This window comes from Typha latifolia, chromosome 7 (genome assembly GCF_019914945.1).
Source record: "Typha latifolia isolate L0001 chromosome 7, TyphaL0001v2, whole genome shotgun sequence".
Lineage (NCBI taxonomy): Eukaryota > Viridiplantae > Streptophyta > Magnoliopsida > Poales > Typhaceae > Typha > Typha latifolia.
In genome coordinates, this window is record NC_133092.1 from 11,743,333 (window position 1) to 11,769,519 (window position 26,187).

Genomic DNA, 26,187 nt, shown 5'->3' on the forward strand with positions numbered 1-26,187 from the left:
AAAGAAGCGGGGGCGAGGAGACTATATATACAGGGAAAATTATATTTAGCTCCTTGTACATTGAGTTAATTATGCTTTACATATTACATTCTCGGAATCATTACACTAAGAGACCTAAACTATTTCTTATTTCCACCTCAACCCCTTCATTTTTTTATTACTCATTGACCCCTAAAGTTTTGGAAAATCTCTCCACCACGACGGTGACTATTTTATCCTCAATTTTTATTTTATTTTTTCTCTTAAAATAAGGTAAAATTAATCTCTAGCGTCCAAAATTTTATTAAAAAACTTTTTAAATCAATCATATAATATTAGCATGCTATTTTTTATAATATATATATATATAATTAATAGAAGGTGTTTTATAGTTACAGTAATTAATATGTCACAAAAATTAAACAAAATGTCTATATATAAATTGGCAACAATGCAAGGATCCAAATGTAATTAATTATCCACAACAGTACAAGGGTCTAATCACTAGCAGCGTCCTACTAACTCTCCGATTAAACATTGCCTATTTTATTTTTATAATTGGCTCCAAAATTATTAAAAAGGTCAAAATGTAAACTTTTGCAATTCCTCGAAAAATTTAAATTTAAATTTAAATTTAGTATTACCACCAATTTTTTGAGAATCTACGTCTTTATTATTATCACTTCGTCTTTTTAAAAAAAAATTTCAAATAATAACAAAACTAACGAGCAGGGTGTTTTTTTTTTTGGGGGGTGGGGGGATAGATTTGTCTCAAACTTATAATAAAGTGCGAAACGTAATTAACTAAAACTATAGGGTGCTAAAGATAAATATTTTTTGATGTCATGTATGAATAACATATAATTTATATAAAAGACGATGCTTTTCGGTCATTCGGTGTCGGCCAGCTGTGGTGTACCAAGTAACGAGGTTTTCTGATAGAGGTTGTATTTATATAACCGAGTTCGATGGACACGCGTCAAGCGCCGCATGGTGGTTGGAGGAAATGACGTGTGCCATGGATTCGCTCTCCCGTGGACGAGCACCGGACGCAGAAAGCGAGAGCTTAAATAATAAAGGGTAAAATTGCATTTTACCCCTTAGTTAAAAAATTAAATATATTTTACTCCATATATTTATGCCTAAATATAGAATCCTTAGTTTTTTTTTGTTTAACTTACAGAATAATATCAAAATGATTAAAATGAGTCTAGCATGTTTGTTATTAAATTTTGATATAATGCAATAGAATTATCAAAATAACTATAGTACTCGGTTAAATTTAACAGAAAAACTAACCGTCTCACTTTAGTCGTAAGTATAGAGAGAGATTTTTGAAGTAAACCGGTAAAATAATTTTTGGTATAAGTACAGGGATAAAATATGTTTAACCCGAAAATAACGAGGATCGTCTGCATATTGATATTGTTATTGAGCAAGAAGGGCTCATTTGCAAATAAAATGCTAAATTCTCGATATTATATAGAATCAAATGGATAAATTTACCCTTTGATTACTCCCATCTATTTTTCTTTCGAAAATTATATTTTAATCCTTATAATTTTATTTAAATGTAAATTTAAAGATTTTCACTCGAGAATTGAATAAATTTTTTGAACGCATCTAAAATAATATCAATTGTTCAAAATAAAAAACATACGACAAAAATGTTGAACAATAAATATTTTTATTATATTTTAATTATTTGAAATCTGATTGATATGTTAAATGCATTGAAAAGCCTATCTATTGTCTTTGATAAGTATCAAATATATTGAAAATAATAATAATTTTAGTTTAGATATAAACATAAGGAATAAGGAGATATTATAAATGGGTTAAAGTAAATTCAAGTCTAACCATAAAGGATGAAAATATAATTTCTTCTTCTTTTTGTGTAAGTTTACATTTAGCACCACTGTCACTTTGGATTATCATCCTATTTTGTGGGGATTAGAATAGAGATGATAGACTATTAGCATATATGAATAAGAATTTGAATATTAGGCGAGTCTGTCTGAATATGTCGTCAAATGTTCTCCAATAAATCAATCATCCATATCTAATAGTTCTAATTGAACTCGATCAAATTCTATACTTAAACATCCCTCATTGGTCAATCCGAGCTGAATCCATGCCCAAAGTGTTCAACAAATACACAATAGGCCTGAGTGACATAAAACTAGTAACTATATTTTTTTTCAATAAAAAAGGCTAAATTATATACTCTAGAAAAAAAAATCTCGTATTTACTATCATAATTTCTGTATCGTTGGCAAAAAAATTGTTTTATAAAATTTCTCTCTTCCCTTGTGCATATTTGAGAGAGAGACTCGTAGAGATTCAGAAGAAAGAATTTGATAGGAATTGGGAGAGAGAGCAAGAAGCACGATTAAAGTAACATCACTTTAGCGGTGATCAATTGGCTCAACCTGTCCAAGCTCTGTCAGACTTGTCTAAAATGAACCAGCCTATGCCCGACTTAGGCTCGATTCGATCTTAGTATGCTTTAATAAGAGAAAAATATTTAAAAAATAGGAGAAGGATATGATTAGCAAAGATTGAGAGGAAGAGAGTATAAGTGTCTGACCATAAATTTGGCAAAAAAAAAAGGGTACAATTTCACACAGAATGAGGCAAAAAAATTGATCATGTGAGAATCCACCTATCAATTTTGGATGGATAAATAAATTGGTTTGCTAACAAAATAGTCATTTTGAAATATTTAAATTTAGAGGGTCTTAATACTATATATATCTTCATCATAATTTACTTAAACCTCTTAAACTATTGATCATTTTGACATACACTATTTAAATAACTTATAAAAAGAGAAATTTTTTAACATAGAGAGGTATTTCTATCTTTTTATCTTTTTTATTAATAACATAAAAAAAGAAAGAGATTTCGAATATATGTGTCAAAAATTTTTGAGCCTATATATTAAAAATAGGCAATAATTCAGGGATTTAAATGATATTGCGTCATAATTAAGAAGGTTTAGGTATAATTTAGTCTTAAAAAAATTGTAGGTAGCGATTTGCAAAGAAAAAAAAGAACGATCCGAATTTTTACATATTCGAGGGGGTAAACCGCAAATGAGGCCCCACGTGAATCTGATGGGGGATTAAAAAGTATTAAAAAAAGTTTCGGTGGGACCCGGAGAGTATCTGGATGAGTCACCGGAGCGTGGCAAAAGCACGGAAAGGAGATTAAAATAATAATAAAATTAACAACGGGATTATCGCTGGCCGGCTCGTGATTAGCGGAGGGGATGGTGTCATTAAGGTCGCCATTAAAATGATCTTAACAAGATTTATCACATACTTTTTGAATCTAATACGGTAGCTAGCTAGTTAGCTAAGAAAAGAATATTTTATTTTATTAAAGAAAAAATAAAAATATTACCTTGAAAACTGAAGATCTAAGAGATATAAACCTTACAAAAATAAAATAGTAAGAGAATTTGGCGAGGACATTTGTTCGAGACTTATATTTAAAAATTGCCGATTAATAAATCAATGTGCATCGAAAGAACCCAAGATAATTTTAATCAACAATATTAGACAAATGGTGGTGGAAAGTCACAATCGCCTGCTTTTATCTTTCTGCGTTACGAACAAAGATGGTACCCACATACTAGTACATCAATTAATGGTACACGTGTATGTAAAGAAGAAATAAGTGTTTCATGTTGGTTAGTAGCTTGTAGTTATCAGTGTCTTTTTGTTAATGGGGGGTTGGCTTTTGATGATTAGGAATAATGTTCAAAGTGGGGTCAGAAGATAATCCTCAAATATTGTTGGACTTTAATTAGATTCCCTGTGCCCCCAAGAGTAAGACTGTACATAGTATATGTTTCATATGCATAAATCCTAAAAATTCACTGGCAACAAAAGGAATACATAATACATGGAGATCCTACGAGAAACAATTGATCATTTAGTATTATTATTATTATTATTATTATTTTGGGTCGTAGACCCTACTAGAATATCTTATTTGTCAGTGAGTATATGGCAAAATACATGAGTCAGAATGATAAATACTTATATAAAAAATTGTTAATAATAATAAAAGTAAAAGTTAAGAGAGTTCTTGAGGGGTACCAATACCATTTCTAGATCTGCACACCAAATAATAATCTTCATCCATGGAAGAAGAGGAATAACTGCATAGTCTACAGGAGGGCTCTCAATTGCACAGGTTTCTTTTCAGCAATTTTCATCTCTAAGAAACATTCTTCCATGACTATAAATTTAAAACAAATAGCCCATTTCTCAGAAAGGAAGAAAAGAAATTATATATTGTATATTATCCTTACTGAAGAAAAAGAGGGTTAAAATTTTAATGTATCCTTATTTCCTTAAGACAATCACAAGATTAAATACCTGAAGATGCGGCAGTATTCATGCAGATCACTGTTTTAAGTTTATATCATCTCAAAGAATTGGTAGACCTGCCAGTTGTTCCTCCAAACACTCTCTGTCCTAGATGTGCAATCTCTATCAACTAGATGTAAGCTTTGAGAGACATTGCTTTTGCACATCCATGAACTGTTTCTGAGGGTTCTTCTTTTATATGAAATTATGAATCTGATAATGAATTGCCTTCTAACCAGTTGAAAAGTTTACTTATCTACTTCAAAAGGCCTGATGAGCAAGAAAAAAAATGCATACTATCGCTCGGCATTCAGCAGTTTCACTAGTAGCAACATAGGATTGTAATTAATTTGAAAGTTCAAGGCAATAAAGGAATTGACTGGATAGGCTCAAGAATAAAAATTTGATATGAACACCATATGTCAAATCATAAGCTCCAAGGCCACCTCAATATAAATGCCTCAAAACTCAATGTAAATGAGCCATGGTTGTAGCAACAAAATGTAAGGCAACTAGTAGGACCGGGAAAAAAAAGTGGAATCTGTACCTCTAACTTATGTGTTAGCAACCAACTACTAGACCATCTTTTGTTGTAGAGGTAACACGAAGAATTGCCTGAGCACTTAATGGAGAAAGCTTTGCTTGGCAGAAGGCCTCCCAAGAATCGGCATCCAATTCTGCAGCGCCTTCACTCGGTGGTGTTTGTGACTTCTCATAGAGGGTTTGCAATTCCAAGGCCAGGATCCGAGCTGCTTCTCTTGATTCAGGTAGCTGGTCGCTAAGCTGAGATGCTGCAATCTGAATAAGCTTGTCAATTCCATACATTTTGATTCCTTCTATGCCCTGCAAAAGATATACCACTTATTCATACCAAGAAGTTGGTGATTGTCACTACAGCAAATGGTTATGTAAGTCGTGATATGAATATCACTTTCAATCATGTTTTGAGGAAACATGTACTGCATAACACCTCTACTCCAACTTCAAACACAATTGTACTATGAATTGTTATGTAGAGATACCAGGTTTGAATCCTGCCATACTAACTTACCATTTAAACTATACAATTTTCACATATTTAAATCGAGTCCATTTCTTAGACCTATCCAAATGTCCCAAACCCAAAGTAAGTGAACGTGTTAAATACAAAATATAAAAATCACTGCTCTGCAGTAGTTTAAACTTTTAGAATAATTGGTGAGTTAACATGGTTGATATTTATCTTGAAGTTTATAATAACTTGTTTGACATGATACAATCAAATCAAGTCAACCAATACACCACTCAATCCTGTTGTGGGCCACTAGGCCTAAGTTGGGTACATGACCTGATACTTGCCTAATTAACTTCATTAGACATAAAAAAAGAGGAAAACAATGCATGCTTACAATGATGTTCAAACAACATCCAACAGGGAAATTATTGCAACATATATTTGCTAGCTATAATATATAAGTTTGAAGGGAAAATAGGTTACTCACCAGTCGAGGTACACTCCTGCTAAAACACATAGACGCCTTTGCTCGTATTCGAGGATTCTTATGTTTAAGGTAAGGTTGCAATTTTGGTAACAGTAGAGAGGGAGAGACCCAAGTTGTCATCAATATTAAAGCTGTCTCAGCTGCTTCACAAACAAAGCGTTTGTCTTGAGAAGATTTGAGAAGCAACTGCACAAGCTGAAAAGGAGAGGGAGTATGAAGTAAACAACTGTACATACTATTGTCAGGAAGGTTATAGATAAAGAACAATTTTATTCAATGTTCTCAGTAGCCAATAAAATTAAAACAAGAGAAGGGTAAAAGATTGAAACATACCAGAGGATCAAGTGAATCAATGATTAAATCATTGTAAACCTTAAAGATGTCAGAAGAAGTCATAATTGCTGTCTTGCATACAGCACTCCTTGGATTCTTCAGGGATTTCACAATCAGTGGAATCACAACTCCCCTGTTACAAGTGGTAATAAAATTGAACTGAAGAATTAGAAGATAAATATTACCATATGAAGAAACAAAGCATCCATTATCCTTGCCTATAAAGGATTAGTAAACTCAAAAAAAGTATCTTGAAAAATGCAAGAGTTAAAAGACCTACAACATCTCCAGCAGTTTTTCCTTATGATATATTGATATTTGGCGCACATTATTCAGTGCTTCACATAGCAGAACCCAATCCTTTGAGTCCAATCTTGCAACTAGTGTCTACACAAAAGCACAAAGATAGTGGAGATATTGTGATATGTGGAGCCAGAGGAAGGAAGCAAATGACAGAAATAGGTTTGTTATTCATGAGAACATAAAGAAGCAACCAAGAGGTTGAGAACCACAAAAGGATTAAACCATACATGAAGACTTGCATCCACATCTGAAAGATCTGTCAGGTTCTCAGAGTCTATATACTCAACCTCTGAATTTCCAACCTCTGGATTAACATCATTTGGTAAAGTAGATGGCAATGATGCAGGACTGCTCTGTCGCTCAACAACAATGTTGCTACCGTTGCCAATGCAAGCTTTGGCAATATTTCCTTTACTAGCAGCATCATATTTCTTCTCCAATTCTGAAGCTGGAAGTACATTATGATCTCTCAATGTGGATCCTGACATGTTTACCTTACTATTCTGGATCGAAAAGAAAAGGAAAAAGACAAAAACAAGATAAATGACATATCATAAATGAAAGTTTACAAGATTTACTCCTGAACCCAACACAGAGATCAAACATAACATATATTTCGATGTATAGATGCCATAAGTTCCAAAATTCATGTTAACCAACAGTAAAAGAACATAATACATTTTCCCAGATCCTTCCATAAAACTATTCAGAACTGCCGTCTGGAAGCAAAATCATAAATACAAGTTAGATGCAAATATTTTTCTTGAAAAACATAAAAGACCAAAGTGCCAAAGAAAGTATGTCTCATTATTTCTACCTTTTAACAGAAATTATGTTCAAACATGCTCATAAGTGAATATCATTATCCTAATCTAGTTCCATGAATTCCAAAAATTGCAATTTGGTGGAGGAGAATCATGCTCTTGTAAAGGTTAGATGAATAGATTTTGGTGTTGAAGATCAGACCAGATAATTAGCATTCAAAGACTACAATTTTTTTTTAGTTAATTAAGCTCTTGGTATGGGAAGAGTAAGTCAAGTCTGGAGTTCAATGTAGTTAAGATCTGCTTTAAGGTAACTTTTGAGGCATCCTAGACATCTTAAACTGTTTAGGAAAGTCAGACTGATACGCAATAGAACTTTAGTGACATAGTGCCTTAAGAAGTAAATATGAGCCAGCCTTATTTGTTCTGAAATTTTATCGTCGTGCTTATTTGGCCTATGCAAGTAATTTTGTAGTGAATAAGTCTCCTTTGTGGTGGATTCGATTTAATCCTATCTCTCTACCTTTTCTTCTTTATCATACTAATAAATAATGACAATAGGGCTTTCAAAAATTGTCATCATCTTTCAACTATCATTGTCACACAGTACATGCTTACTTATCAAATATGAAAAATATGCCATCGGTAAAGCATGCAAAACGATATCCATAGTACTTCAACGAGTCAATACCTCAAATAAAAGATCAGCAAAGATATATGCCACTCAGGATAATCAACCAAGACATATCATAGTTGTATTATAGTTCATGAATTGGCATCATAAAAGATTGACAAGAGGGTTTCCCATAGGTGACTCTTGCATCGAAATAATAGACATAAAATCAGTTAGTACAGTTAACAATTCAACCTTTGATGACTAAATCATTCTTTGCCTTGAAAGCCAGTTCTTCCAAAAGGCTGTCTTATATCAGTTGACCCTATAATGGTGGTTAGTTCACGAGGCTGACTTCCTTGTAGAGAAGAAATTTTTCGGCTATTTCAAATTTACATAACTCCAGATTCGATGTACTTATGCAATCAACATTAATCATCTGTATAAAAAGGAGGAACAGTGAAGACATAAAAAATAATGATTGCAGCAATTAATCAGTAACGGAGTAGACGAGAATCAGATCTCGTGTCAATCTTAGGGGACCAGAGAGAGATTATCAAAGAAGTAAAGCCTGGCCTTGGGGTAAGTGAAGAGGAAAATGTTGAGAGTTGTTCTCTAAGCATACTCACTTGATGAGATTACTATTAAACAACATATGCAGTTGTTGACATGTAAAATCCTTGGAAAGAATTTAATAGGTGATTTAACCCTATATTTAAAATGTCTATGCATAGTTACACTCTAAATGGATATAACCTGCATGAATACCTTTATAATAGATCTTTAAATTCGTATGCATATTAAGGATATATATAATAAAATAAACATAAAAAGAACCAATGCTAGAGATAAAACAGTAGGTGGACCAAATTGTTGACTTAACAGTTCGCCACTTAGCCTAGATGGCCAGCTCCAGTGATCACTCTAAAAAGAAATGTCCTAAGCAAGTGAGTCAAATTTTTGAGAGATGTAGAGAGATGAGTGAGATTCTATAAGAAGAAAGACAACTTGGAAATGAAAATAAAGAAAAAAATAGTAAGTGATAAGTATCAATATGAAAAAAAGAAGTAATGTTGTATTTGGGTCTGATATTTTGGAATTTTTAAGGGATATCACATAACATATAATGCGACAGTATGCTATTGCTATGGTAGAGTATGTAAGTGTAGTGAATTACAATAGGATTTTCACCAACAAGAGGCTCCTAATTCAAAATGACCTTAGCCTTGCTTCTTGAGAAATTAACCTAAATGATTACATAATAAAATAAAATTGACACTACATAAAAGGGGCATCCTTGACATGTACTGAAAAAAATATATAGATGAGGCTAACCTCAGTTGCCTAAAGAGGGAGGAGAAGTGGGTTGGCATTGTGTCTAAAATTGGTGACTTTCGTAGTTCTAATAAAGGGATGCCAAGATAGTTATGATATTGGGAATTCGTCAAGTTTTGAACCCATATTCTAAGGACTAAGGGTCAAAGATGCAGTTAAACACTTGGATCTCTCAATTACCACAACACATCATTTTAATTCCAAAGATAATTTCGTAAACTCCAAAAAAAAAAGCAAATCGTCCATCAAACTAAGCAATTATACAGTAAAATGAACACCAGATTCTCAAGTGATACTATTTTCTATCTTAGTTAATTATTACATAATTCAACAATTACCGCACGAACTTCTTCGTCCTCAATTCTAAATATGTCCACTAGCTGCAGTCACATCTCGTGTCAAAAGATAGTCAACCTCCAACTATATCGGAAATCAGCATCTTTCAAACCAAAAGAACTACAGCAATGCAACACACTACCTAGAGTCGATCTCGAATCACTTACAACCACAAATTACACAAGATCAGCAACAGAATAAAAAAGGAAACCTAGAAATCACCTCCTAACCTACAACAAGATTTAAACAGGAAGAAGATTGTAAGCATTAATCATACGCCTCGATTCGAGTTGGAGATCCTACTCCAATATCCCAACGAGATCCAATAGGCCGGTAGGCGAACCGATCCAGATCGATATCTACCTTCCTCAGGTCGATCCAAGAGGAATACCAAATCACGGATCAGAGAGTAGGGGAGAGAGAGAGAGAGAGAGAGAGAGAGAGAGAGAGAGAGAGAGAGAGAGAGAGAGAGAGAGAGAGCTCACCGAAGAGGGAAATGGCCGAGTCAGAGAAGTGCGAGGAGTTAATTTAGCATTTATGCGAGGAAATTGGTATTTAATAGAATTCCTAAGAAAAAAATGGAGGAAAAAAAAGAAAGAAAGAAGAGAAGTAGCGGTTGAGGCGGAGAGAAAGTGGACCAGGTTTGTTGACTGGTGAGGTGGGGCCGGGGAGTGTCGGGTTGATAGTGAGGGAGTATTAGTTGGTGAGTCAAGTTTACGAGTCAAGATGTGCAGTGCTCCATCTCTGCCGTTGGGGGATGGCGCGGACGGCGGATATTGAGACCTCGGAATGCTCGGCCGGCAAAATTGGATAGGAGAGAAATCGTCGCCATGTGATGCCATGCCGCAGGATACCAAAAATAAAATTCCATTTATAATATGGATTAATTACACTTTCCCCCCTCAACTATGACCATGTTTTCACTTTCACCCCCCCATCTTTTTTTGTCTTACATCTTAAACCCTAAACTATTTTAAATTAATCAAATCCCTTGACATCCTTAACTAAGATTGTGATATATGTACTATACCTCTTTTACTTATAACTGTTCATGTATTTATGATTAAAGTGAGACTGATATTTTTTCTGTTAAAATTTAACTTCAGCAACATGACTACTTTTTTCATTTAGCGGCATCATCTAAAAATCTGCAGGTCCCTAGAACAAATACGATGGGGTATTTTAGTTATTTTGGCACCGTTCAGTTAAACTTAACGAAAAAATTAATGTCTCATTTTAATCATAAGTATAAGAATTGGTTTCAGACTTTTTAAAATATAAAAAGTAAAGTAATTTTAGACATAAGTATAATGATAATAAAATGTATCTAATCCTATATATATTTCCAAATATCCACTCGATCGCCAATGTATTCACTCATTAAAAATATCTGCAAAAAATATTTTTTTTAATTACAGAAATTATCGATTTTAAAGAGTTAAATGCTAAAATTTAAAATATAAGAATAGGTAGAAATTAAACCAAATCACGTAAAAAGCTATTAATCTAGTCTTTGACTAGAAATTTTATTTGAGATCCACATGCTAATTTAAAACATATATGAGAGCCAAAGTTTGAACTTGAAGTTTGACTTATTTTTAGCCCAATACGTGCTAAATTCAAGTTCGATAAATTTAATTTCAATCCAAACACGAGCGTGCAACGAAAAATTATAAATTTTCTTTTGAATTATTTAGAGAATTAAGTTTTTTTTTTTTTCATTTTAGTCCGCAACAATGCATGCGAGCTTTTAAAATCGAATCGAAAGCAAATTTAAATTTTGAATTTTTATACGTAGTTTTAAATGCGAACCAGATCAGCATCTATTTCTTCAAATAGATTAAAAACTCAAATATTTCTTTAATAAATTTTAAAATAAAATATGATATATATAAAAATTCATAAAGATTAAAAGGGGAAAAATAAATATTCTTTATGATTCAAACATTTGTTGTCTAATAAGTACCACTTTAATGGGATGTATTAAGTACTCTTGGCATCAGTACCTTTTGGACCACTCTAAACTTCGTATAAAACTAGTCTATTTTTCTGGAGTTATTAGTAAAATATTAAATTTATCAGTATTTTATCTAAGAAGAGAAAAACACTAACATCGTTCAGCATCTTCTTCTATTTATATGTAAGACGTTGATCTGATCAGCATCTATGTGCTTAGCTTAATCTATTAGCGTTTCATCTAAAATATTTTAAATAAATCACTGATTAGTGTTATATTTTGTTAACTTATAAATATAAATACTGTATTTATTAGTATTTTTATCTAAATGTTAAATCGGAATTTTACTAATAACTACAGTAAAATAAATTCCTTTTTGTGGTTCATTTTTCTTAGTAATACATCTTATAAACCAAACACAACCTTGATAGACTTTCATATAATTACCTTAATAGTAAACGACTAATGAGTCATTTTAATAGGGTATCAAGGTACGGAAGAGTCACAAATTATTAGTTATAGTGGTCCATTTGTATCATCACATATAGTGGTCCATCAAAAATAGGTACTATTTGTCTAAATGGATGCATTACTCTATAAAATTGGAGCATTGCAAAGCTAAGGTAGGGGTGGTTGGTAAGTAACTTGTGTCAATTGGTCCATGCTCACCATCGCCCTAGTCGGCTTACTCTCCGGTGATTATCTTTATCGTGGATCAAATTTGTTAATAGTATATGCATTTATGTGGATGGGCAATCCTTTTCATCGTTTAAAAATGTATTAGGTGGGTGCTCCTCTATTTGTCTCTCACCTATAATTATGTTATGACCCAAATCCAAGCTAATCTAACCTAGCCAGGCAAAATCACTTGATCTGTTATTGGACCACACACTATTCATCTTAGATTTGCTTATTTCCTTTAAGTTGTTCAATTAAGACCATATGGTTTGTTGCATTTGCTTATTAGACCTAGTTGCTCTAAGTTTGCTTATTAGCATTAGCCAGTCCAGATGAGGGTTAAACAGCCTAATTTCGAGTTAGCCACCTATAAATTATAGTGTACAGTTCTTTTGCTCGTTATGAAATGAATCAGCTAGTTTTAGCCCTACGAGTAGTTATAATCTAAATAGTGAAACACCCACTTCCAAAAATTCACGTGTTCCTCACGTGGAGCATGTCTACGTGATTCCCACGTGACCTGTCAGTGAAATAATCTCACCAAGTATCTGAATAAGTCAAGAAATACCATAATAATCCAACAAATAATCCAGAATTATAATATCACAGGCCTCAACAAGCCTCTAGGAATACAAGTCCATCACAATTTGTTAAAACATAAATACCCTCGCAGGGGCTAAGTCCAACCAGAAATAATAGAATAAACAAATGCTAAAAAAAATATAAAGGAATGAATCTGCTACTCCTCGATGTCCGCATCCTTTATAATCATCTATGAAATATTTCCACCAAAAATGGCGGTGAGCACGGGGCTCAGCAAGTAAAATCTAATAATAATCTAAGAATATTACATGATAAATAAAAATGCAACTCATAACATGTCAGGGAAAAATGTACATTATGACTTTTAATAGCTTCCTTCATTATATTTCATTTTACATAGAAATCCACACAGGAGTCGAGTCACAATAACATATCTCACAAACACCATAAAAAAATCGAGGGAGACTAGTCAACTAGCGGTATTATCGCCCATACATGCTTGGCGACGCTGCATATGACCGGTTGTCTATGACCATCAGACTAAGGACCCTAGTCGTAGGCCCATCAACACCGTTCTAGTAATCATCGCACAGAGTGAAATCATCACATACGGCTGATAAGAGTACACAGCTCAATAGACGCCCTAACCCTGCGTCCTCGGGTACTGCTAGAACTACAATCCCTACCTCTCAATCATCTTTTCTAATATCATACTAGTCAAGTCTCCAACTAGGGTAGTGTAATCACCTGAATGCTCCACCAGCTACCGACCTCAGGTGTGGGCCGCTAATATAATACTATATAATATACACTCTACCCCTAACCCCGGGTTGAGTGAGTAAAAGGGCACTGCCTAACTGGGATTTAACTAACAGTGAAACGTGCACGTGGTGGCATGACCTCTATTATTTATTTAACATAATCATCACAATAACAGATATTATAAGCAAGCATAGAGTCTATCATACATATGCACTAAGTGATAAATAATGCAAGTAAGAATTGACATGTAATTAAATGTAAACATGAAATGTCATATAAGTTCCACAAGTGAGAAACGACATTTAATTATTATAGGTAAGAAATGACATAAGCATGCATGTATCAAAGACTATTATAGAATTCTACTCGCCTGAGTTATTCCTGGAATCTGTCTTACTCTCCTAATCAGTCGGCTCTTCTTGATTTTCGAGATCCTTCCCGCACAATAATGGATCTAATAATTTATAAATAAAATAAACATAAGATCAATGAACTAACCATCTCGTTGTATAAATTTAAGTTTGATTCTCTAGGTCCAGGTATTATTTGTCTTAATTAAAATAATAATGGTCATTTAGAGTCGTTCACATTGTAAATGTGAAGGTAATTGAAAAGACTAATAAATTCAAATATCTATTTTGATTTTGTATAGTTCCTAATTTTATTAATAACAAGGTTGAGAAAATTATAATAATTACAATTTAAGTAGCTAACCGAATTTAATAAAAAAACAGACTCATAATAAATTAGTCTAGGGTTAAAATGTTAAAGGTTGGGCTGGGCTCAAGGCCCAGCAATTTAGGTGAGAGTGAGAGAGGGAGAGTGGGCTGCAGACCTACCTGCAGCCCGCTGGACCAGAGGTAGTGGAGTGGGCTCAAGAGCCCAGTCCAATAGAATGAGGAGTCAAAAGTGCTCTGGACTGGCTCAAGGGCCCAGTCCAGCAGGGTGAGATGGTGGACTGGGCTCCAAAGCCGAGTCAGACAAAAGAGGAGGTGGGCTGCGGTAGGTGGACTGGGCTCCAGAGCCCAGTCCACCGAGACCTTAGAGAAAAAAAAGGGTCTGAGGACCTAGGCTGCAGCGCAACCCACGCCACAGCCCAGAGAGAGACCGGTGGGGGTTGGCCCAACCCCCACCTTCTCCTCGTTCTCCTTGCTAGAGAAGGAGAAACAGAGTAGAAAGGGATAATGCTGCCGGTGATCCTCGTCACCGGCAGTTCCCGACTCCGGCAACTCCTCTCCAAGTCGACTAGGTCGACTTGGATGCAGGAGTGGTCAAATCCTCCGGCTAGCGCGGCAGGAGAGAGAGAGAGTTGAGGAACTCCATGGCCGGCGGCCATGGAGTTTTCAACTCAGTGCTAGGTGGGCTCGAAGCCCTCTTCTCGGGTACCTACCTCTTCCAAGTGAAGAGGTGTGTCAGCCAAGGTTGACGAGTGAGGTCACCACTGCCGGTGGTGGCCGCTTGTGCTGAAGAAACCCGGCGGTGGGAGGCGACATGGCATCGCCTCCCTCACGCCCCGTGGGGACCTAATTTGGGTACCCACAGCCAAGGGGTTGAAGCGGGAAACTTCCCGGACCGGTGGGTGGTCGACTCGAGGTCACCGGTCGGCGAATTTCTCCGACAGAAGCAGATGAAAATAAAATCCTAAATACGCATGATTAACTATGCTATTTTCAAATTGAACTGAAGAGGGGGTGAAGGCTAACCTGAGGATCGAGGTGAGGGGGTTTTGGTTGATTGTCGGTGCTCGGTGACTTTGCTGCTCGCGACGAGGACTTCGGCGGCTCGGAAGAGAAAAGAGAGGAGGGAAGAGCGAAGAAGAGGAAATTGCGAAAAAGGGAAACTCGAGAGGAAGGAGAAGAGATTAAATAGAGAAGAGGTGGAGAGGGCAACAGAGTGGAGTTAACTCCACTCCGGTGCACCTCTCTCCCACCTCTCGCAACTGACTGCAAGAGGTGGGGGAGGGGGAAGAAGGAGTCAGCGCATGCGCTGCAGTTAGGGTGCACTTGCATGGCGCGTGCACTAAATTATTTATTTATTATTATTATTATTATTATTTAAACGGGTGTTACAAATAGCCTCCTCCAATACCTCCAAAATTTCCCTCTACACCTCCATTACGGCCCTCCTCCACCACTCCTCCACTAGTTCGTAGCCACCCTCTCGACCCCTAATTAGAGAATTACCACACCTAGAAACATGTGCAACTCATTCTGATCAGATCTGCTTTTCTAGAAATTAGGCCGCTACAAATTAGTCTACATACTCATACTTTTTTTTAAAAGAAATTTCGTCTACAGTCTCATAATCAATTAGAAGAAAAAAATTTGGAATTATTATCTTGTACAATGTAAATCATCTAAGTTAATTTGTAAGCAAAATAATTTAAAAGTTGTATTACTTTTTGACGAACGGACAATTTTACTGTCAAAATTTCTGACATCATAATAAGGAAAATGAAAAATATCTGACATCTACTACAAGGTGATTGTAAGGAGGATTCGTTAGTCACTTCTTTGAGTTTTTTTTTAATCAAAATGGGCCTCTCTAAAAAATTCATATTATTTTGGTACACTTAATGAAATTAGGGTTAATTACACTAACACCCTTGAATTAGACCTGGTTTTCCTAATGAAATTAGAGTTAATTGCACCTACACTCCTAAACTATACATGGTTTTCATGATCACCCCTCAAACTTTGTTTTTATTATAACGTCCCACTAAACTTTGGATCTAAGTGAAACAATAATGATAGTGAAAGAGCACACCTATTAACTATTATACCCCTATCACTCGTCTTCTACCTTCGACTACGAGAAAAAAAAGGATTAGTGAGACCCTTACGTCTAAACGACGGTGACAGAGAAGAGTGAAGGGATGCAGATCTAAGGGGAGTGGAGATTAGGAGGAAAGAGACTAGGCCTCCAACCAAGATCCAATGCAAGCGCTCCTTCTCTGGCAAGCTCGCTAGACGGAGGGACCGAGTCATCCTTGTGTCTCCGATAGGAGTGCTGGAGCGGTAGATCCTTGCCTTCGCCGTCAAGAAGAATGGTAGAGGATGTTGGCAAGAAGGCGTACCCTCTAGAGAGTCGAGGCAATTGTTGAGGAGCGACACACTAATGGTGAATGGCGAGAATGGCATGGGCGAGACCTAAACGAGAGATCTGGTATGAGGTTGATGTTGCTGGTGGCTAGGGTGACAAAAGTTGACTCGACCCAATAATATGATCGATCTGAACATAAGAAAATTATGATATTTTTATAGGAGGAAGCTCATAAATCAGAATCTAATGGATTTAGTTTAACGTGATTCCAAGGTCAGAGTAAAAAGATAAAATTAAAACAATGAAGAAATGTTCGAACTTGCACATATTAGTAATTATCCGACGTTACTACGGTCGCCGGAGGGTGGTGGACGCTAAGGATAGTGGTAAATGGCCATAAGGTAGGATGGCTCGTGGAGGTAATAGTGGATAGGATTTGAAGATAGAATTAGGATGCTAAGTTAGATCTACTCCTAAGAAAATAAACTGCTATGATTAATTTACTTCTACTCCTAGATTATCTTACTCTTACTCCTAAAATAGTCTAAAGCTAAAACATAATTCTTCATTGGATGTTTCAACAAAAAAACCCAACCTTTTATGTGTAAAGAGGTTGAGTATAATAAGTCATACTAGTACTAGCCCTAAAGGTTTACATAACTTGAACTAAGATTTACATGACATAATTGGATTTGCTTTAATAACTTATATGATTTAACTAACTTGTCTTAAGGGCTTACATGATAAAACTAGACTTGAATTAAGGGCTTACATAAAAGATAAGCATGAATCAATTAAAAAATAAATAGATTCGATCAATCGAGCATAATATCCACATAATGTGATTTGACCCGACCCAGTTCCTATTAGGTAACCTAGCTTTTGAATGAGTTTGAGTTTAGTCTAATCGGGTTTGGATCAAATGTCTAACTTGATTATTAAATGAGTAATGTTCATGTTTATTACCTCAACTTGATTAACCTATTTATGACCCGACTAACCCATTTATGACTTGATTAATATTTTTAAACACAAATAATCTCTTTTACAACTCGAATAAACTTGTTTATTACCTCAACTTGATTAACCTATTTATGACTTGATTAACATTTTTAAACACAAATAAACTCTTTTACAACTCGAATAAACTTATTTATAACCCGAATAATTTATAAAAATTTGAATATTTTATGTCATCCAATAACCCATTTATGACTCGTGTAACCTGTCGTATTCGTGTTTATAAATTCTGATCCGTTTAATAAATGAGTCAGTTTCGTGTTTGCATTATCATGACCCGATCAGAACCTAACCCGACCCATACTCGGCTAGCCCAACCTGATTGCCATCCCTACTGGTGGCAAAAATGAGTGGACGGTTTGATGCAAGGAGGGCGAGATGGGGGTGGAGTGACGACGAATGGTTCCGATGTGGATGAAGGTAAGTAATCGAGCATCCCCATATCGAATTCTGAAAACAAAGCTATAGGATAACGACGTTGGCGCGCACAGCCTACGATAACAAGAGCGACGATAATGGAGCTATAGAGAGGAATGAATCACTAGAGAATGCCACGGTCGCCGACCCCCCCCACACTTATCTGCAGATTTGACGCTACTTCTCCTCTCAATCCCCCTACTATCGTTTTTATCCCCCTTCAAGGATGATGTGCCTTGCTCATTGCATTGTCTATGACGTCTCGATTCTCCTCCTTTGTCTTCCCCTTCAACGGAGAGCTACGGAAGGACGATGCGAGGTAGCCAGCCTCCATCGGAGAGATTGGGTGCAGTTCTACATGGCAGCGACAACGAACACGTGAGCAATGGCTGGGCCATCTTCGACAGTATTAAGAACGGAGAGGAGGGTGGAGGAGGAGGAGGCAAGAAAATAACTAATCCACTTATTTTTTAGAAGTCGCTGAACCGGAAAGCAACTTACTTGAAAATACTTTCCCTCACACTTAGCAACCTTTTTAGCGGTTTTTAAATTTAGAAATTGCTATCCCAATTAGCAATTTTTCAATTCTCCTAGTCATGTATCTAAGTTTTAAACCGCAGCAAATTCGTAAGGAAAATATTTGGGAGGGCTAATTCGGTCAAACCACCACATGGGAAAAAAAAAAACTTAACCACTTCTTTCTCTACTGCCAAGAAAAAAGAAGAAGAAGAAAGAATTGTGATGGTTTACTGTCCTTGCAGTAACTTGCACCTACTGGTTGCAATTGGAGCCACTGTGCAAACCTCTGATTGTCTATACGAGTGGACAAACGACTCGGCAAACGCATCCTCCAGTCTAGAATTTGGAGTTGGTTGGTTGGTTGGTCAGTCAGTCAGTCAGTCAGTCAGTCAGTCAGTCTATCTGTGTCTGTCCTCGGAGTGCCTCCGATGGGCAAAACTTGAAGAATATCTCTTTCCAATCCCTCTTCTTTTCCTTGCACTTCTTGATAGCTTTGTGCAAGTCCATGGACTGAGGCTAAGGTTGCTTTGGGAGAAGCTCTTGTGATCAATGGGAAGTTTCCTCGGTGGTTTGCTTGACGGCATCCATCTCAGTTTGGTTGGAGAAATGGTCCTTTCCTTCAAGAAGAAACATCCTACTTTTCTCCATCCAGTGGTTGTTGCCCTTTACTTTGTCACTGCACTTTGATGCAATTAACAAGTAGACAGATAGATAGATGTACGCCATAAGAATTCCTAGTGTCAAAAACAATTGATCGGTCTTCTAACATGGCGTTAATAATTCAGTTATTCTTATTATTATTTCTTTAATCTTACAATTGTCTACTTTGATGTGACATGCAAAAATTACTTTTTTTTTTCTTATGTGGATTGAGGCAAATACTTTTGGCAGTGGATTAATGGGATAGATGATGTAAATCACCAAAAGAAAATATGTTATTAAAGTTAATCTTCACATTGAAAAATGTGCCTACTTTATAGGAAATAATAGCTTCGTATATGTCACTAATGCTTATAGATAAAACAACAATGCTCGTTTATAGAGTTATAATACTTGTCTTAACATAAATACTTATAATAGATACGTAATTGCCTGCCATTTAATCTCACTTTCTACCTAAGCTCATTTTAAATTGAGAGGAAAACTAATTTAGCTCACTTTCCGGTTCAAACAAAAAATTTCGACCTATTTGTAGTATAAGATTAAGACGAGTATGAACAATATTTTTGATATAATTTAGGGATAATCTTATATATAGTTGTGAATCTGGAGTAGTATTTTTTTTTAATAATATCCAAATGAGACATAACAGTCTAAATTTTTAGATCAACTGGTTATTTAGCATAGCATTATAGCTAATTTATTCTCTAATTCCTTTAATTGAGATGTGTTAGCCTGCACATCTTATAATCTATACTTATTTGCATGTGGTATTGGAGTCACACATGAGAGAGCATGTTAAAGACATAGATATTAGCTACTTTTTTGTGTAGAAAAAGATTTAAGTTTTGTTATCCTGCTATTCCATAATTTATATGTGCGGTGCACCACATATTATATTATCTATCATCCGTCAACACTTAGTATTAAGAGCCGCATATGAGGAGGCATGTTAAATACATAATATATATTATTTGTTCGTCGTCTAATAACTTGTTTCTGAGTTAGTTAATTATCTAATAATATTATGTTCGTGATAAAGAAGAAAACAAATTGGGATAAACTTGTGATTACAACCTATCGATTAAGATAGACGATTTAAGAGGGTATGAAAATTTTTATCTATATATTATGAATTTTATATCCCCTCTAAAAGTCTTTAGTTACTAGAAAGTGAAAAAAAATTACCCACTTTCTAGAATTTCTCTAACTTTAATATTTAGTTGCAAAAATTAAATTAAAAAATGATTTCTTTACTTATCAAAAATAGATGTACTTGCTCCTTTTGATTTTCTTTCATAAAAAAATATTCACTATACTAGAGTGAGATATTTTACTAAACCCCACTTTCTAAAAACTATATAAAATTTTAACTAGGAAGATGTAAACTTTGATAGGCAGATATCTATATATATATATATAGTGATTCGATAAAAAATGTATTAAATTTCAATTGTAACGTCAACGAGCAGATTTAAACCCATGATCTGGATCATAAACTGAGATTTAAACCCATGATCTGGATCATAAACTGATATCGATCACTCTGCTACAAAAGTCACCCTAGACCGATCGAAAAGTTGGCCGGAGGTCTGTACTTTTGGATCGCTGATTTGGTAATCTGGGCCAGTGGATATCAATCACTTTGACAATGGAAATTAGGACAAAATTTCTGCATCGTTCCATTTGGAGTTTGACCCATCTGAGAGGATTTGGATAATTTGGAGGCCAACTGGCCAACCAACAGTTTACCTACATCACAGGAGCAGCAGCTCTGACTGGTGAAATTTTGTTCAAGAACCAGTGGCCAACCCACAAATGACCCAATTAACCCATTCATTCTATATACGAGAGAGATCTAGAGAAAGAGAATAAAATGTATTAATCCCACTATTCTTCTTTCCCTCAATTCTACACTCCTCCCTTTCTTCTTCCTCACATCATCCCTACTACAACCCTCTATTTAACCCTCCCCTTCTCCCTCTTCCAGACCTGAAGCTAGCAGTGCTCCTTCTCACTCTACACAACTCTCATCTTTCACTCATCCAACAATGGTACGTAAATCATTCACTTGTAATGCTTCTAAAACTAGTCTCTAACTCCTTATATGCTTATGTTCCAGGTCAGTGGCAGTGTGTTTGAGCTAAGAGTGAACCCAGGAAAGCCATCACTAGTCCCTCCTGCGAACGAAACTGACAAAGGTCTGTACTACCTCTCCAACCTTGACCAAAATATTGCAGTTATAGTCCAGACTATATACTGCTTCAAAGCCGGAGATCATAGAGGGAATGAGAGAGTTGGTGATGTTATGAGAGAGTCCTTGTCGAAGGTCCTCGTCGACTACTACCCGTTGGCCGGCCGCCTGACGGTTAGCGACCAAGGGAAGCTCGTCGTGGATTGCACCGGAGAAGGGGCGGTCTTCGTCGAGGCTGAGGCCGACTGCGATTTGGAGGACATCGGAGACATTGCGAGGCCCGACCCTTGCATGCTCGGCAAGCTTGTTTACGCTGTTCCCGGGGCCAAGAGCATACTAGAGATACCTCCTCTGGCTGCTCAGGTGCACTTTTACGAATTCTGTACATATATGTCAATTAAATTCTCTATAGATTTTGAATCATATATGTATATATATATATATATATTTGAATTCGGTTAAGTATTACATGGGACAAAAGAGATTTATATTGATTGGTGATAAAGATAGATTTGAATCTAATCTCTTGTTGGATGATTATCTTTTATACTGGAATGGAGAAAAGATGCATGCATAATTACTTCTCAGCGACTTTCTAATTCTTAAATCCCTAATCAAAAGGTACTGAGAAATCGGTACTGAATATAAGGAATTAGAATGCTGGTTCTAGGAAACAAACATCATTATCATAGGAAATATTGCTTTCTCTGAAAGTGATTTAATATTTCCAAAATGAAATGCTCTTCTGGCGATGAATAAAATAACCAATGTCTGAAGAAACATCACACATAGTGACATGACACTTGTGTGGCATGAACTCATCTATAAAATTATCTATTTTGAAACTAAATGAAAGCTAACTTTCTGTCTCCTGACATCAAGTGATGTTGTTTGGCTTTGTTAGAGTTGCAGATACTAATCCTTTCCTACTGTATTATTAGTGAGTGTAAAATTTATATTCAACTTGCTCTACTTTCTTACCTCCAGGTTACTAAGTTCAAATGTGGGGGATTTATCCTTGGACTAGCCATGAATCACTGCATGTTTGATGGTCTTGGAGCCATGGAGTTTGTTAACTCATGGGGTGAAACCGCAAGAGGTTTACCGATATCGGTACCGCCCTTCTTAAACCGAGCAATCCTCAAAGCCCGCGATCCTCCGGTGATCGACTTCCCCCATCATGAATTCACCGAGATAGAGGATTCATCAAACACCACCAGTCTCTATGAAGAAGAGATGCTCTACCAATCCTTCCACTTCAACCATGACAAGCTTGAACAGCTAAAGAGACTAGCCATGGAAGATGGAACTCTCAACAAATGCACCACCTTTGAAGCTCTCTCCGCCTTTGTATGGCGAGCGCGGTCCAAGGCCTTGCGGTTTAAGCGTAATCAACAGACCAAGCTTCTGTTTGCGGTCGACGGGCGGTCTAGATTTAGCCCACCATTGCCAAAGGGATACTTTGGCAATGGAATAGTGTTAACCAACTCTCTCTGCGATGCAGGTGAGCTTCTCGAGAGGCCTATCTCCTTCGCGGTCGGGCTAATTCAGACGGCCATCGAGGCGGTCACGGATGGATACATGAGATCTGCGATGGATTACTTTGAAGCTACAAGAGCTAGGCCTTCTCTTGCTGCAACTCTACTGATAACTACTTGGTCTAGGCTTTCTTTCCATACCACAGACTTTGGATGGGGGGAGCCATTGCAGTCTGGGCCAGTGGCTTTGCCTGAGAAGGAGGTCATATTGTTCTTGTCTCATGGGAAGGAGAGGAAGAGCATCAATGTTCTTCTAGGGCTGCCTTGTTCAGCTATGCAAAAATTCCAGGAGCTAATGGAGATATAGGAAATTAAACTATAATTACCATGACTGGGGAAGTTTATGTCATTGTGTTGATCTGTTTACAATGTTTGGTTGCATCCTTCACTGTTGTAAGGTTTATTACTCTATTTATGTAATAGTTGCCATTAATCTATGTCTGTCTCACATCTAAATTCATTGCTATGCTCTCAGAGCAATTACTCATGTGACTTACACTCACTCTAACATCCCTAATCTCTTTGATTTTTTTTTTTTTTGTGGCTTTCTATCATCATCTACATTGACCATTGTTATAGCAATTGGCTCCTCTCCTCACAGACATTTATAAGACATCTAGACTTAGTTTACAATGTTTTCATCTTGAACAAGACTAAAATGTATCTACTATTACTGGCAAAATATATTACATTTTACTATAAGACTATTTACTGAGTAATATTTAAAAATTATAGTAGGATAATAATAAGTTTTGCAACCTATAGCAGATCATTCAAAAACTCATAAAAAGTTGGTGGTGATGTTAAAAAAAAAAGAAAAAGAAAAAGTTTGTCAACTCCTTCACTTAGAGCTGAAATACTCTGCTAACCAAAAGTGACCTAAAAACCCACCCATTAGCTAACAAAACCAACACCACAAGTTATTTTCTCTTCAACGCATTCACAAAATTATCCACCATGGTGGTGGTGACAATGTTCAAATCATGGCCAGATACCTTACACCCTGCTCTCCTAAATAAAAGAGCACGGTCATTAGAAATCATCTACACTACTTGTTCTACTTCAGAAAAGATAAAAACATAGGTCAGAAGAGAAATTACTAAGGGGTTGGATTAACTCCATGGAATGGTGGGGATGATGGAGTTTGAGAGTCTGGTGATGGGTATAAGGGGAAAGGGAAATATGGTGGTTTTAAGAAGGGGAGAAGCCATTGGGGAATGGGAAAAGGAAAAGATGATGGATTTGGAAGTGGTATGTGAGGGAAGGGGAAAGGAAGAGATGGTGGAAAAGAAAAGGGCGGCAAACTTGGCCATGGAAACCAAAATGGTGGAAAGAATGGCCAAAAGAACAGTGAAGAGTTAATACCACTAGTACTAGTACTACTAGACATTACTCCATTTTTAGTTCCACAAAGGGAAGTGTCTCTCTTTGCAGGCCTATAGCTCAAAGCATTCAAGTTAAAGAAGCAAATGTGAGCCTCCCTAGCTTTGATTGCCACATGCTGACTTGATCCTCTCAATCCAGGGACATTGCAGAGAGAGGATGAGCTCCTCATCAAGCTGGCTCTGCATGCAGACTTGATCTCTCTGCCTTCCCTGCACTCAAATCCATCAACAGGGGGGATGTCAAGCTTGTAGATGCCATACTTGTCAGTGGTTCTCTCTGCTTCCAGTGAGATCTCCTCTGTTGATGTGGAGCTCACCCTGAACCTGCACTGTATCAGAACTCTGGCACCTGTTGATGCCCAAGACTCAAAGCTAAGTGAAGCTAGAACCAAACTGGAAACTAATGGAGATGTGGGTCTTGGAAGTTTACCTTTGAGGAAGAAGCTATGCTTGGAGAAGGTGTTGTTTGAGCAAGCATCACAGTAGACTGCACCAATGACACTGATGTTTGAGATGGATCTTGGGAGGGCTTCAGTGAAGAGGAGATTGGTGCAGATAGATAGGATTGCAACAATGAGAACTCTTGGATTCATGATAGTGTGTCAGAAGAGAAGAAGTAGGAGAAACTCAAATGGAAAACTTGGTTCTTGGATTGAGATGAGAGTGGACTGGGAGAGGAGATGATGGGAAACTCAAATGGAACAAGGACATGTGAGGGGGGTGCTTTTGGACTGATGTTGAGATGTTTGTCAGGTATAGCTTGTTTGATTCAGTCTGTTGCTCACTTGGCAGATTCAAGATGGTGCATGTGACTAATTTGGAGCTTTTCTCCTGTGCACTTGTTGCCAAATCTTTTCTATAAGATCATGGGAGTTAAGAGAGAGAGAGAGAGAGAGAGAGAGAGAGAGAGAGAGAATAGATTAATTAGAGCTCCTAAGTTTGTTATATAATTGTAAACAAATTTATGCATGAGGAGAGATGGTGGTCTTAGGCTTCATTATTCTGCTGTTCTTCCTTACATTTGGATGTCATGTAATCACACCTCTTCTACTCTCTAGTCTGTTCCATTTGTGGAAGCAATCTGCAGGGAAATTATGAGAAAGGTACGTGGCCACTTGTTATTATAAAATAAGTAGATTGGAGAAGAATATTTGTGGAAAATGCATCAGTTTTACTTTGTTTGTACTTGACGATGATTCATAGTTGGCAATAAGGAAAACTAATAACAAAATTAAATACTATTGAATAATATTTTAGTAATTAGTTTCTCTAAATAATTTTCTCGCTTTCTCAAATGCAAAATTACTAACATTTAATTCTTTGTATTCAAGTTTTGTAAATATATCTTTTTAAATTGGTAATATTGCTGGTATGCGTTGAAAATACTATGTATTTGACGTAACTATTTATTAACTTTGAGAGTGACTTTTATATACTATTAATATAAATTAGTGGTGGAATATAAAAGAGTTTAAAGAGTACTTTATTGTTATACATTCAATTATTCAAATTTATAAAGAAAAATGAATAAAAATTGAATCAAAGTGGGTATCAAAAAATAAAAAATAAAGAAAAATAAATTTAGTACATATTAGATAATTAAAAAATATTAGTATAGTATAATAAATATGAGAACCGTTAGATCTAGCTCGACAATAAAGGGATGCACTTAAAATGACACACTACTTCGGGTTCAACCAATCGAACTAACCTGAACCAAACTCTGAAAACTTGTATAAAGTAAAAAATAAATTTAGACTTGACCCACGAGTGAACCAAATCGAGCTGAGTGGGCTCGGACGATACACGTGTGAGTTAAATTATATAGTATCTATACAAATAATAAACACACAAAACATATATAAAACGTATAAATAAAAAACATATATAAAATAACTAAAATACTCTTTATGTTTTTAAAGTTAAACCGTAAAATATTTATCAGT

The 26,187-nt window shown here is 36.0% G+C and overlaps 3 protein-coding genes across 11 annotated transcripts; 1 reads left to right on the plus strand and 2 right to left on the minus strand.

The window, feature by feature from the left end:
- Positions 1 to 4,718: 4,718 nt before the first annotated feature.
- On the minus strand, positions 4,719 to 10,362 carry LOC140792649 (uncharacterized). Of its 8 annotated transcripts, XM_073143763.1 has the most exons (7): positions 10,012 to 10,086; positions 8,111 to 8,294; positions 6,706 to 6,981; positions 6,456 to 6,562; positions 6,176 to 6,308; positions 5,843 to 6,037; positions 4,719 to 5,204 (listed from the first exon to the last, which is right to left on the minus strand). In XM_073143763.1, the coding sequence occupies exons 3-7, from the start codon at positions 6,964 to 6,966 to the stop codon at positions 4,923 to 4,925; spliced, it is 978 nt and encodes a 325-aa protein (XP_072999864.1). In that variant the 5' UTR covers positions 6,967 to 6,981; positions 8,111 to 8,294; positions 10,012 to 10,086; the 3' UTR covers positions 4,719 to 4,922. The 8 variants fall into 8 exon arrangements, with proteins under 8 accessions (XP_072999864.1, XP_072999861.1, XP_072999868.1 ...); XM_073143760.1 differs by lacking the exon at positions 8,111 to 8,294 and having other exon boundaries at positions 10,012 to 10,362; XM_073143767.1 differs by lacking the exon at positions 8,111 to 8,294 and having other exon boundaries at positions 6,706 to 6,976; positions 10,012 to 10,090.
- A 10,675-nt stretch (positions 10,363 to 21,037) lies between these two features.
- On the plus strand, positions 21,038 to 23,343 carry LOC140792678 (omega-hydroxypalmitate O-feruloyl transferase-like). 2 transcript variants are annotated; one of them, XM_073143807.1, is made up of 4 exons: positions 21,039 to 21,178; positions 21,247 to 21,681; positions 22,306 to 22,705; positions 22,823 to 23,343. In XM_073143807.1, exons 1-4 carry the CDS (start codon positions 21,176 to 21,178, stop codon positions 23,161 to 23,163), a joined length of 1,179 nt encoding a protein of 392 aa, XP_072999908.1. In that variant the 5' UTR covers positions 21,039 to 21,175; the 3' UTR covers positions 23,164 to 23,343. The 2 variants fall into 2 exon arrangements, with proteins under 2 accessions (XP_072999907.1, XP_072999908.1); XM_073143806.1 differs by having other exon boundaries at positions 21,038 to 21,178; positions 22,306 to 23,343.
- Positions 23,344 to 23,765: 422 nt separating this feature from the next.
- LOC140792679 (uncharacterized) lies at positions 23,766 to 24,936 on the minus strand. Its single transcript, XM_073143808.1, has 2 exons — positions 24,672 to 24,936; positions 23,766 to 24,590 (listed from the first exon to the last, which is right to left on the minus strand). Exons 1-2 carry the CDS (start codon positions 24,832 to 24,834, stop codon positions 23,956 to 23,958), a joined length of 798 nt encoding a protein of 265 aa, XP_072999909.1. The 5' UTR covers positions 24,835 to 24,936; the 3' UTR covers positions 23,766 to 23,955.
- Between the last annotated feature and the right edge of the window lie 1,251 nt (positions 24,937 to 26,187).

Bases quoted from the DNA above. Each gene is read 5' to 3' on its own strand.
- LOC140792649 (XM_073143760.1), bottom strand. From the start codon at position 6,966: ATGTCAGGATCCACATTGAGAGATCATAATGTACTTCCAGCTTCAGAA. The intron at 6,309-6,455 runs GTAGGTCTTTTA...CACTTGTAACAG, and splicing joins GAAAAACTGCTGGAGATGTT to GGGAGTTGTGATTCCACTGA. The intron at 5,205-5,842 runs GTGAGTAACCTA...TATCTTTTGCAG, and splicing joins GCAGGAGTGTACCTCGACTG to GGCATAGAAGGAATCAAAAT.
- LOC140792678 (XM_073143806.1), top strand. The intron at 21,682-22,305 runs GTGCACTTTTAC...TCTTACCTCCAG, and splicing joins TACCTCCTCTGGCTGCTCAG to GTTACTAAGTTCAAATGTGG.
- LOC140792679 (XM_073143808.1), bottom strand. From the start codon at position 24,834: ATGAATCCAAGAGTTCTCATTGTTGCAATCCTATCTATCTGCACCAAT. The intron at 24,591-24,671 runs GTAAACTTCCAA...GGGCATCAACAG, and splicing joins GCATAGCTTCTTCCTCAAAG to GTGCCAGAGTTCTGATACAG.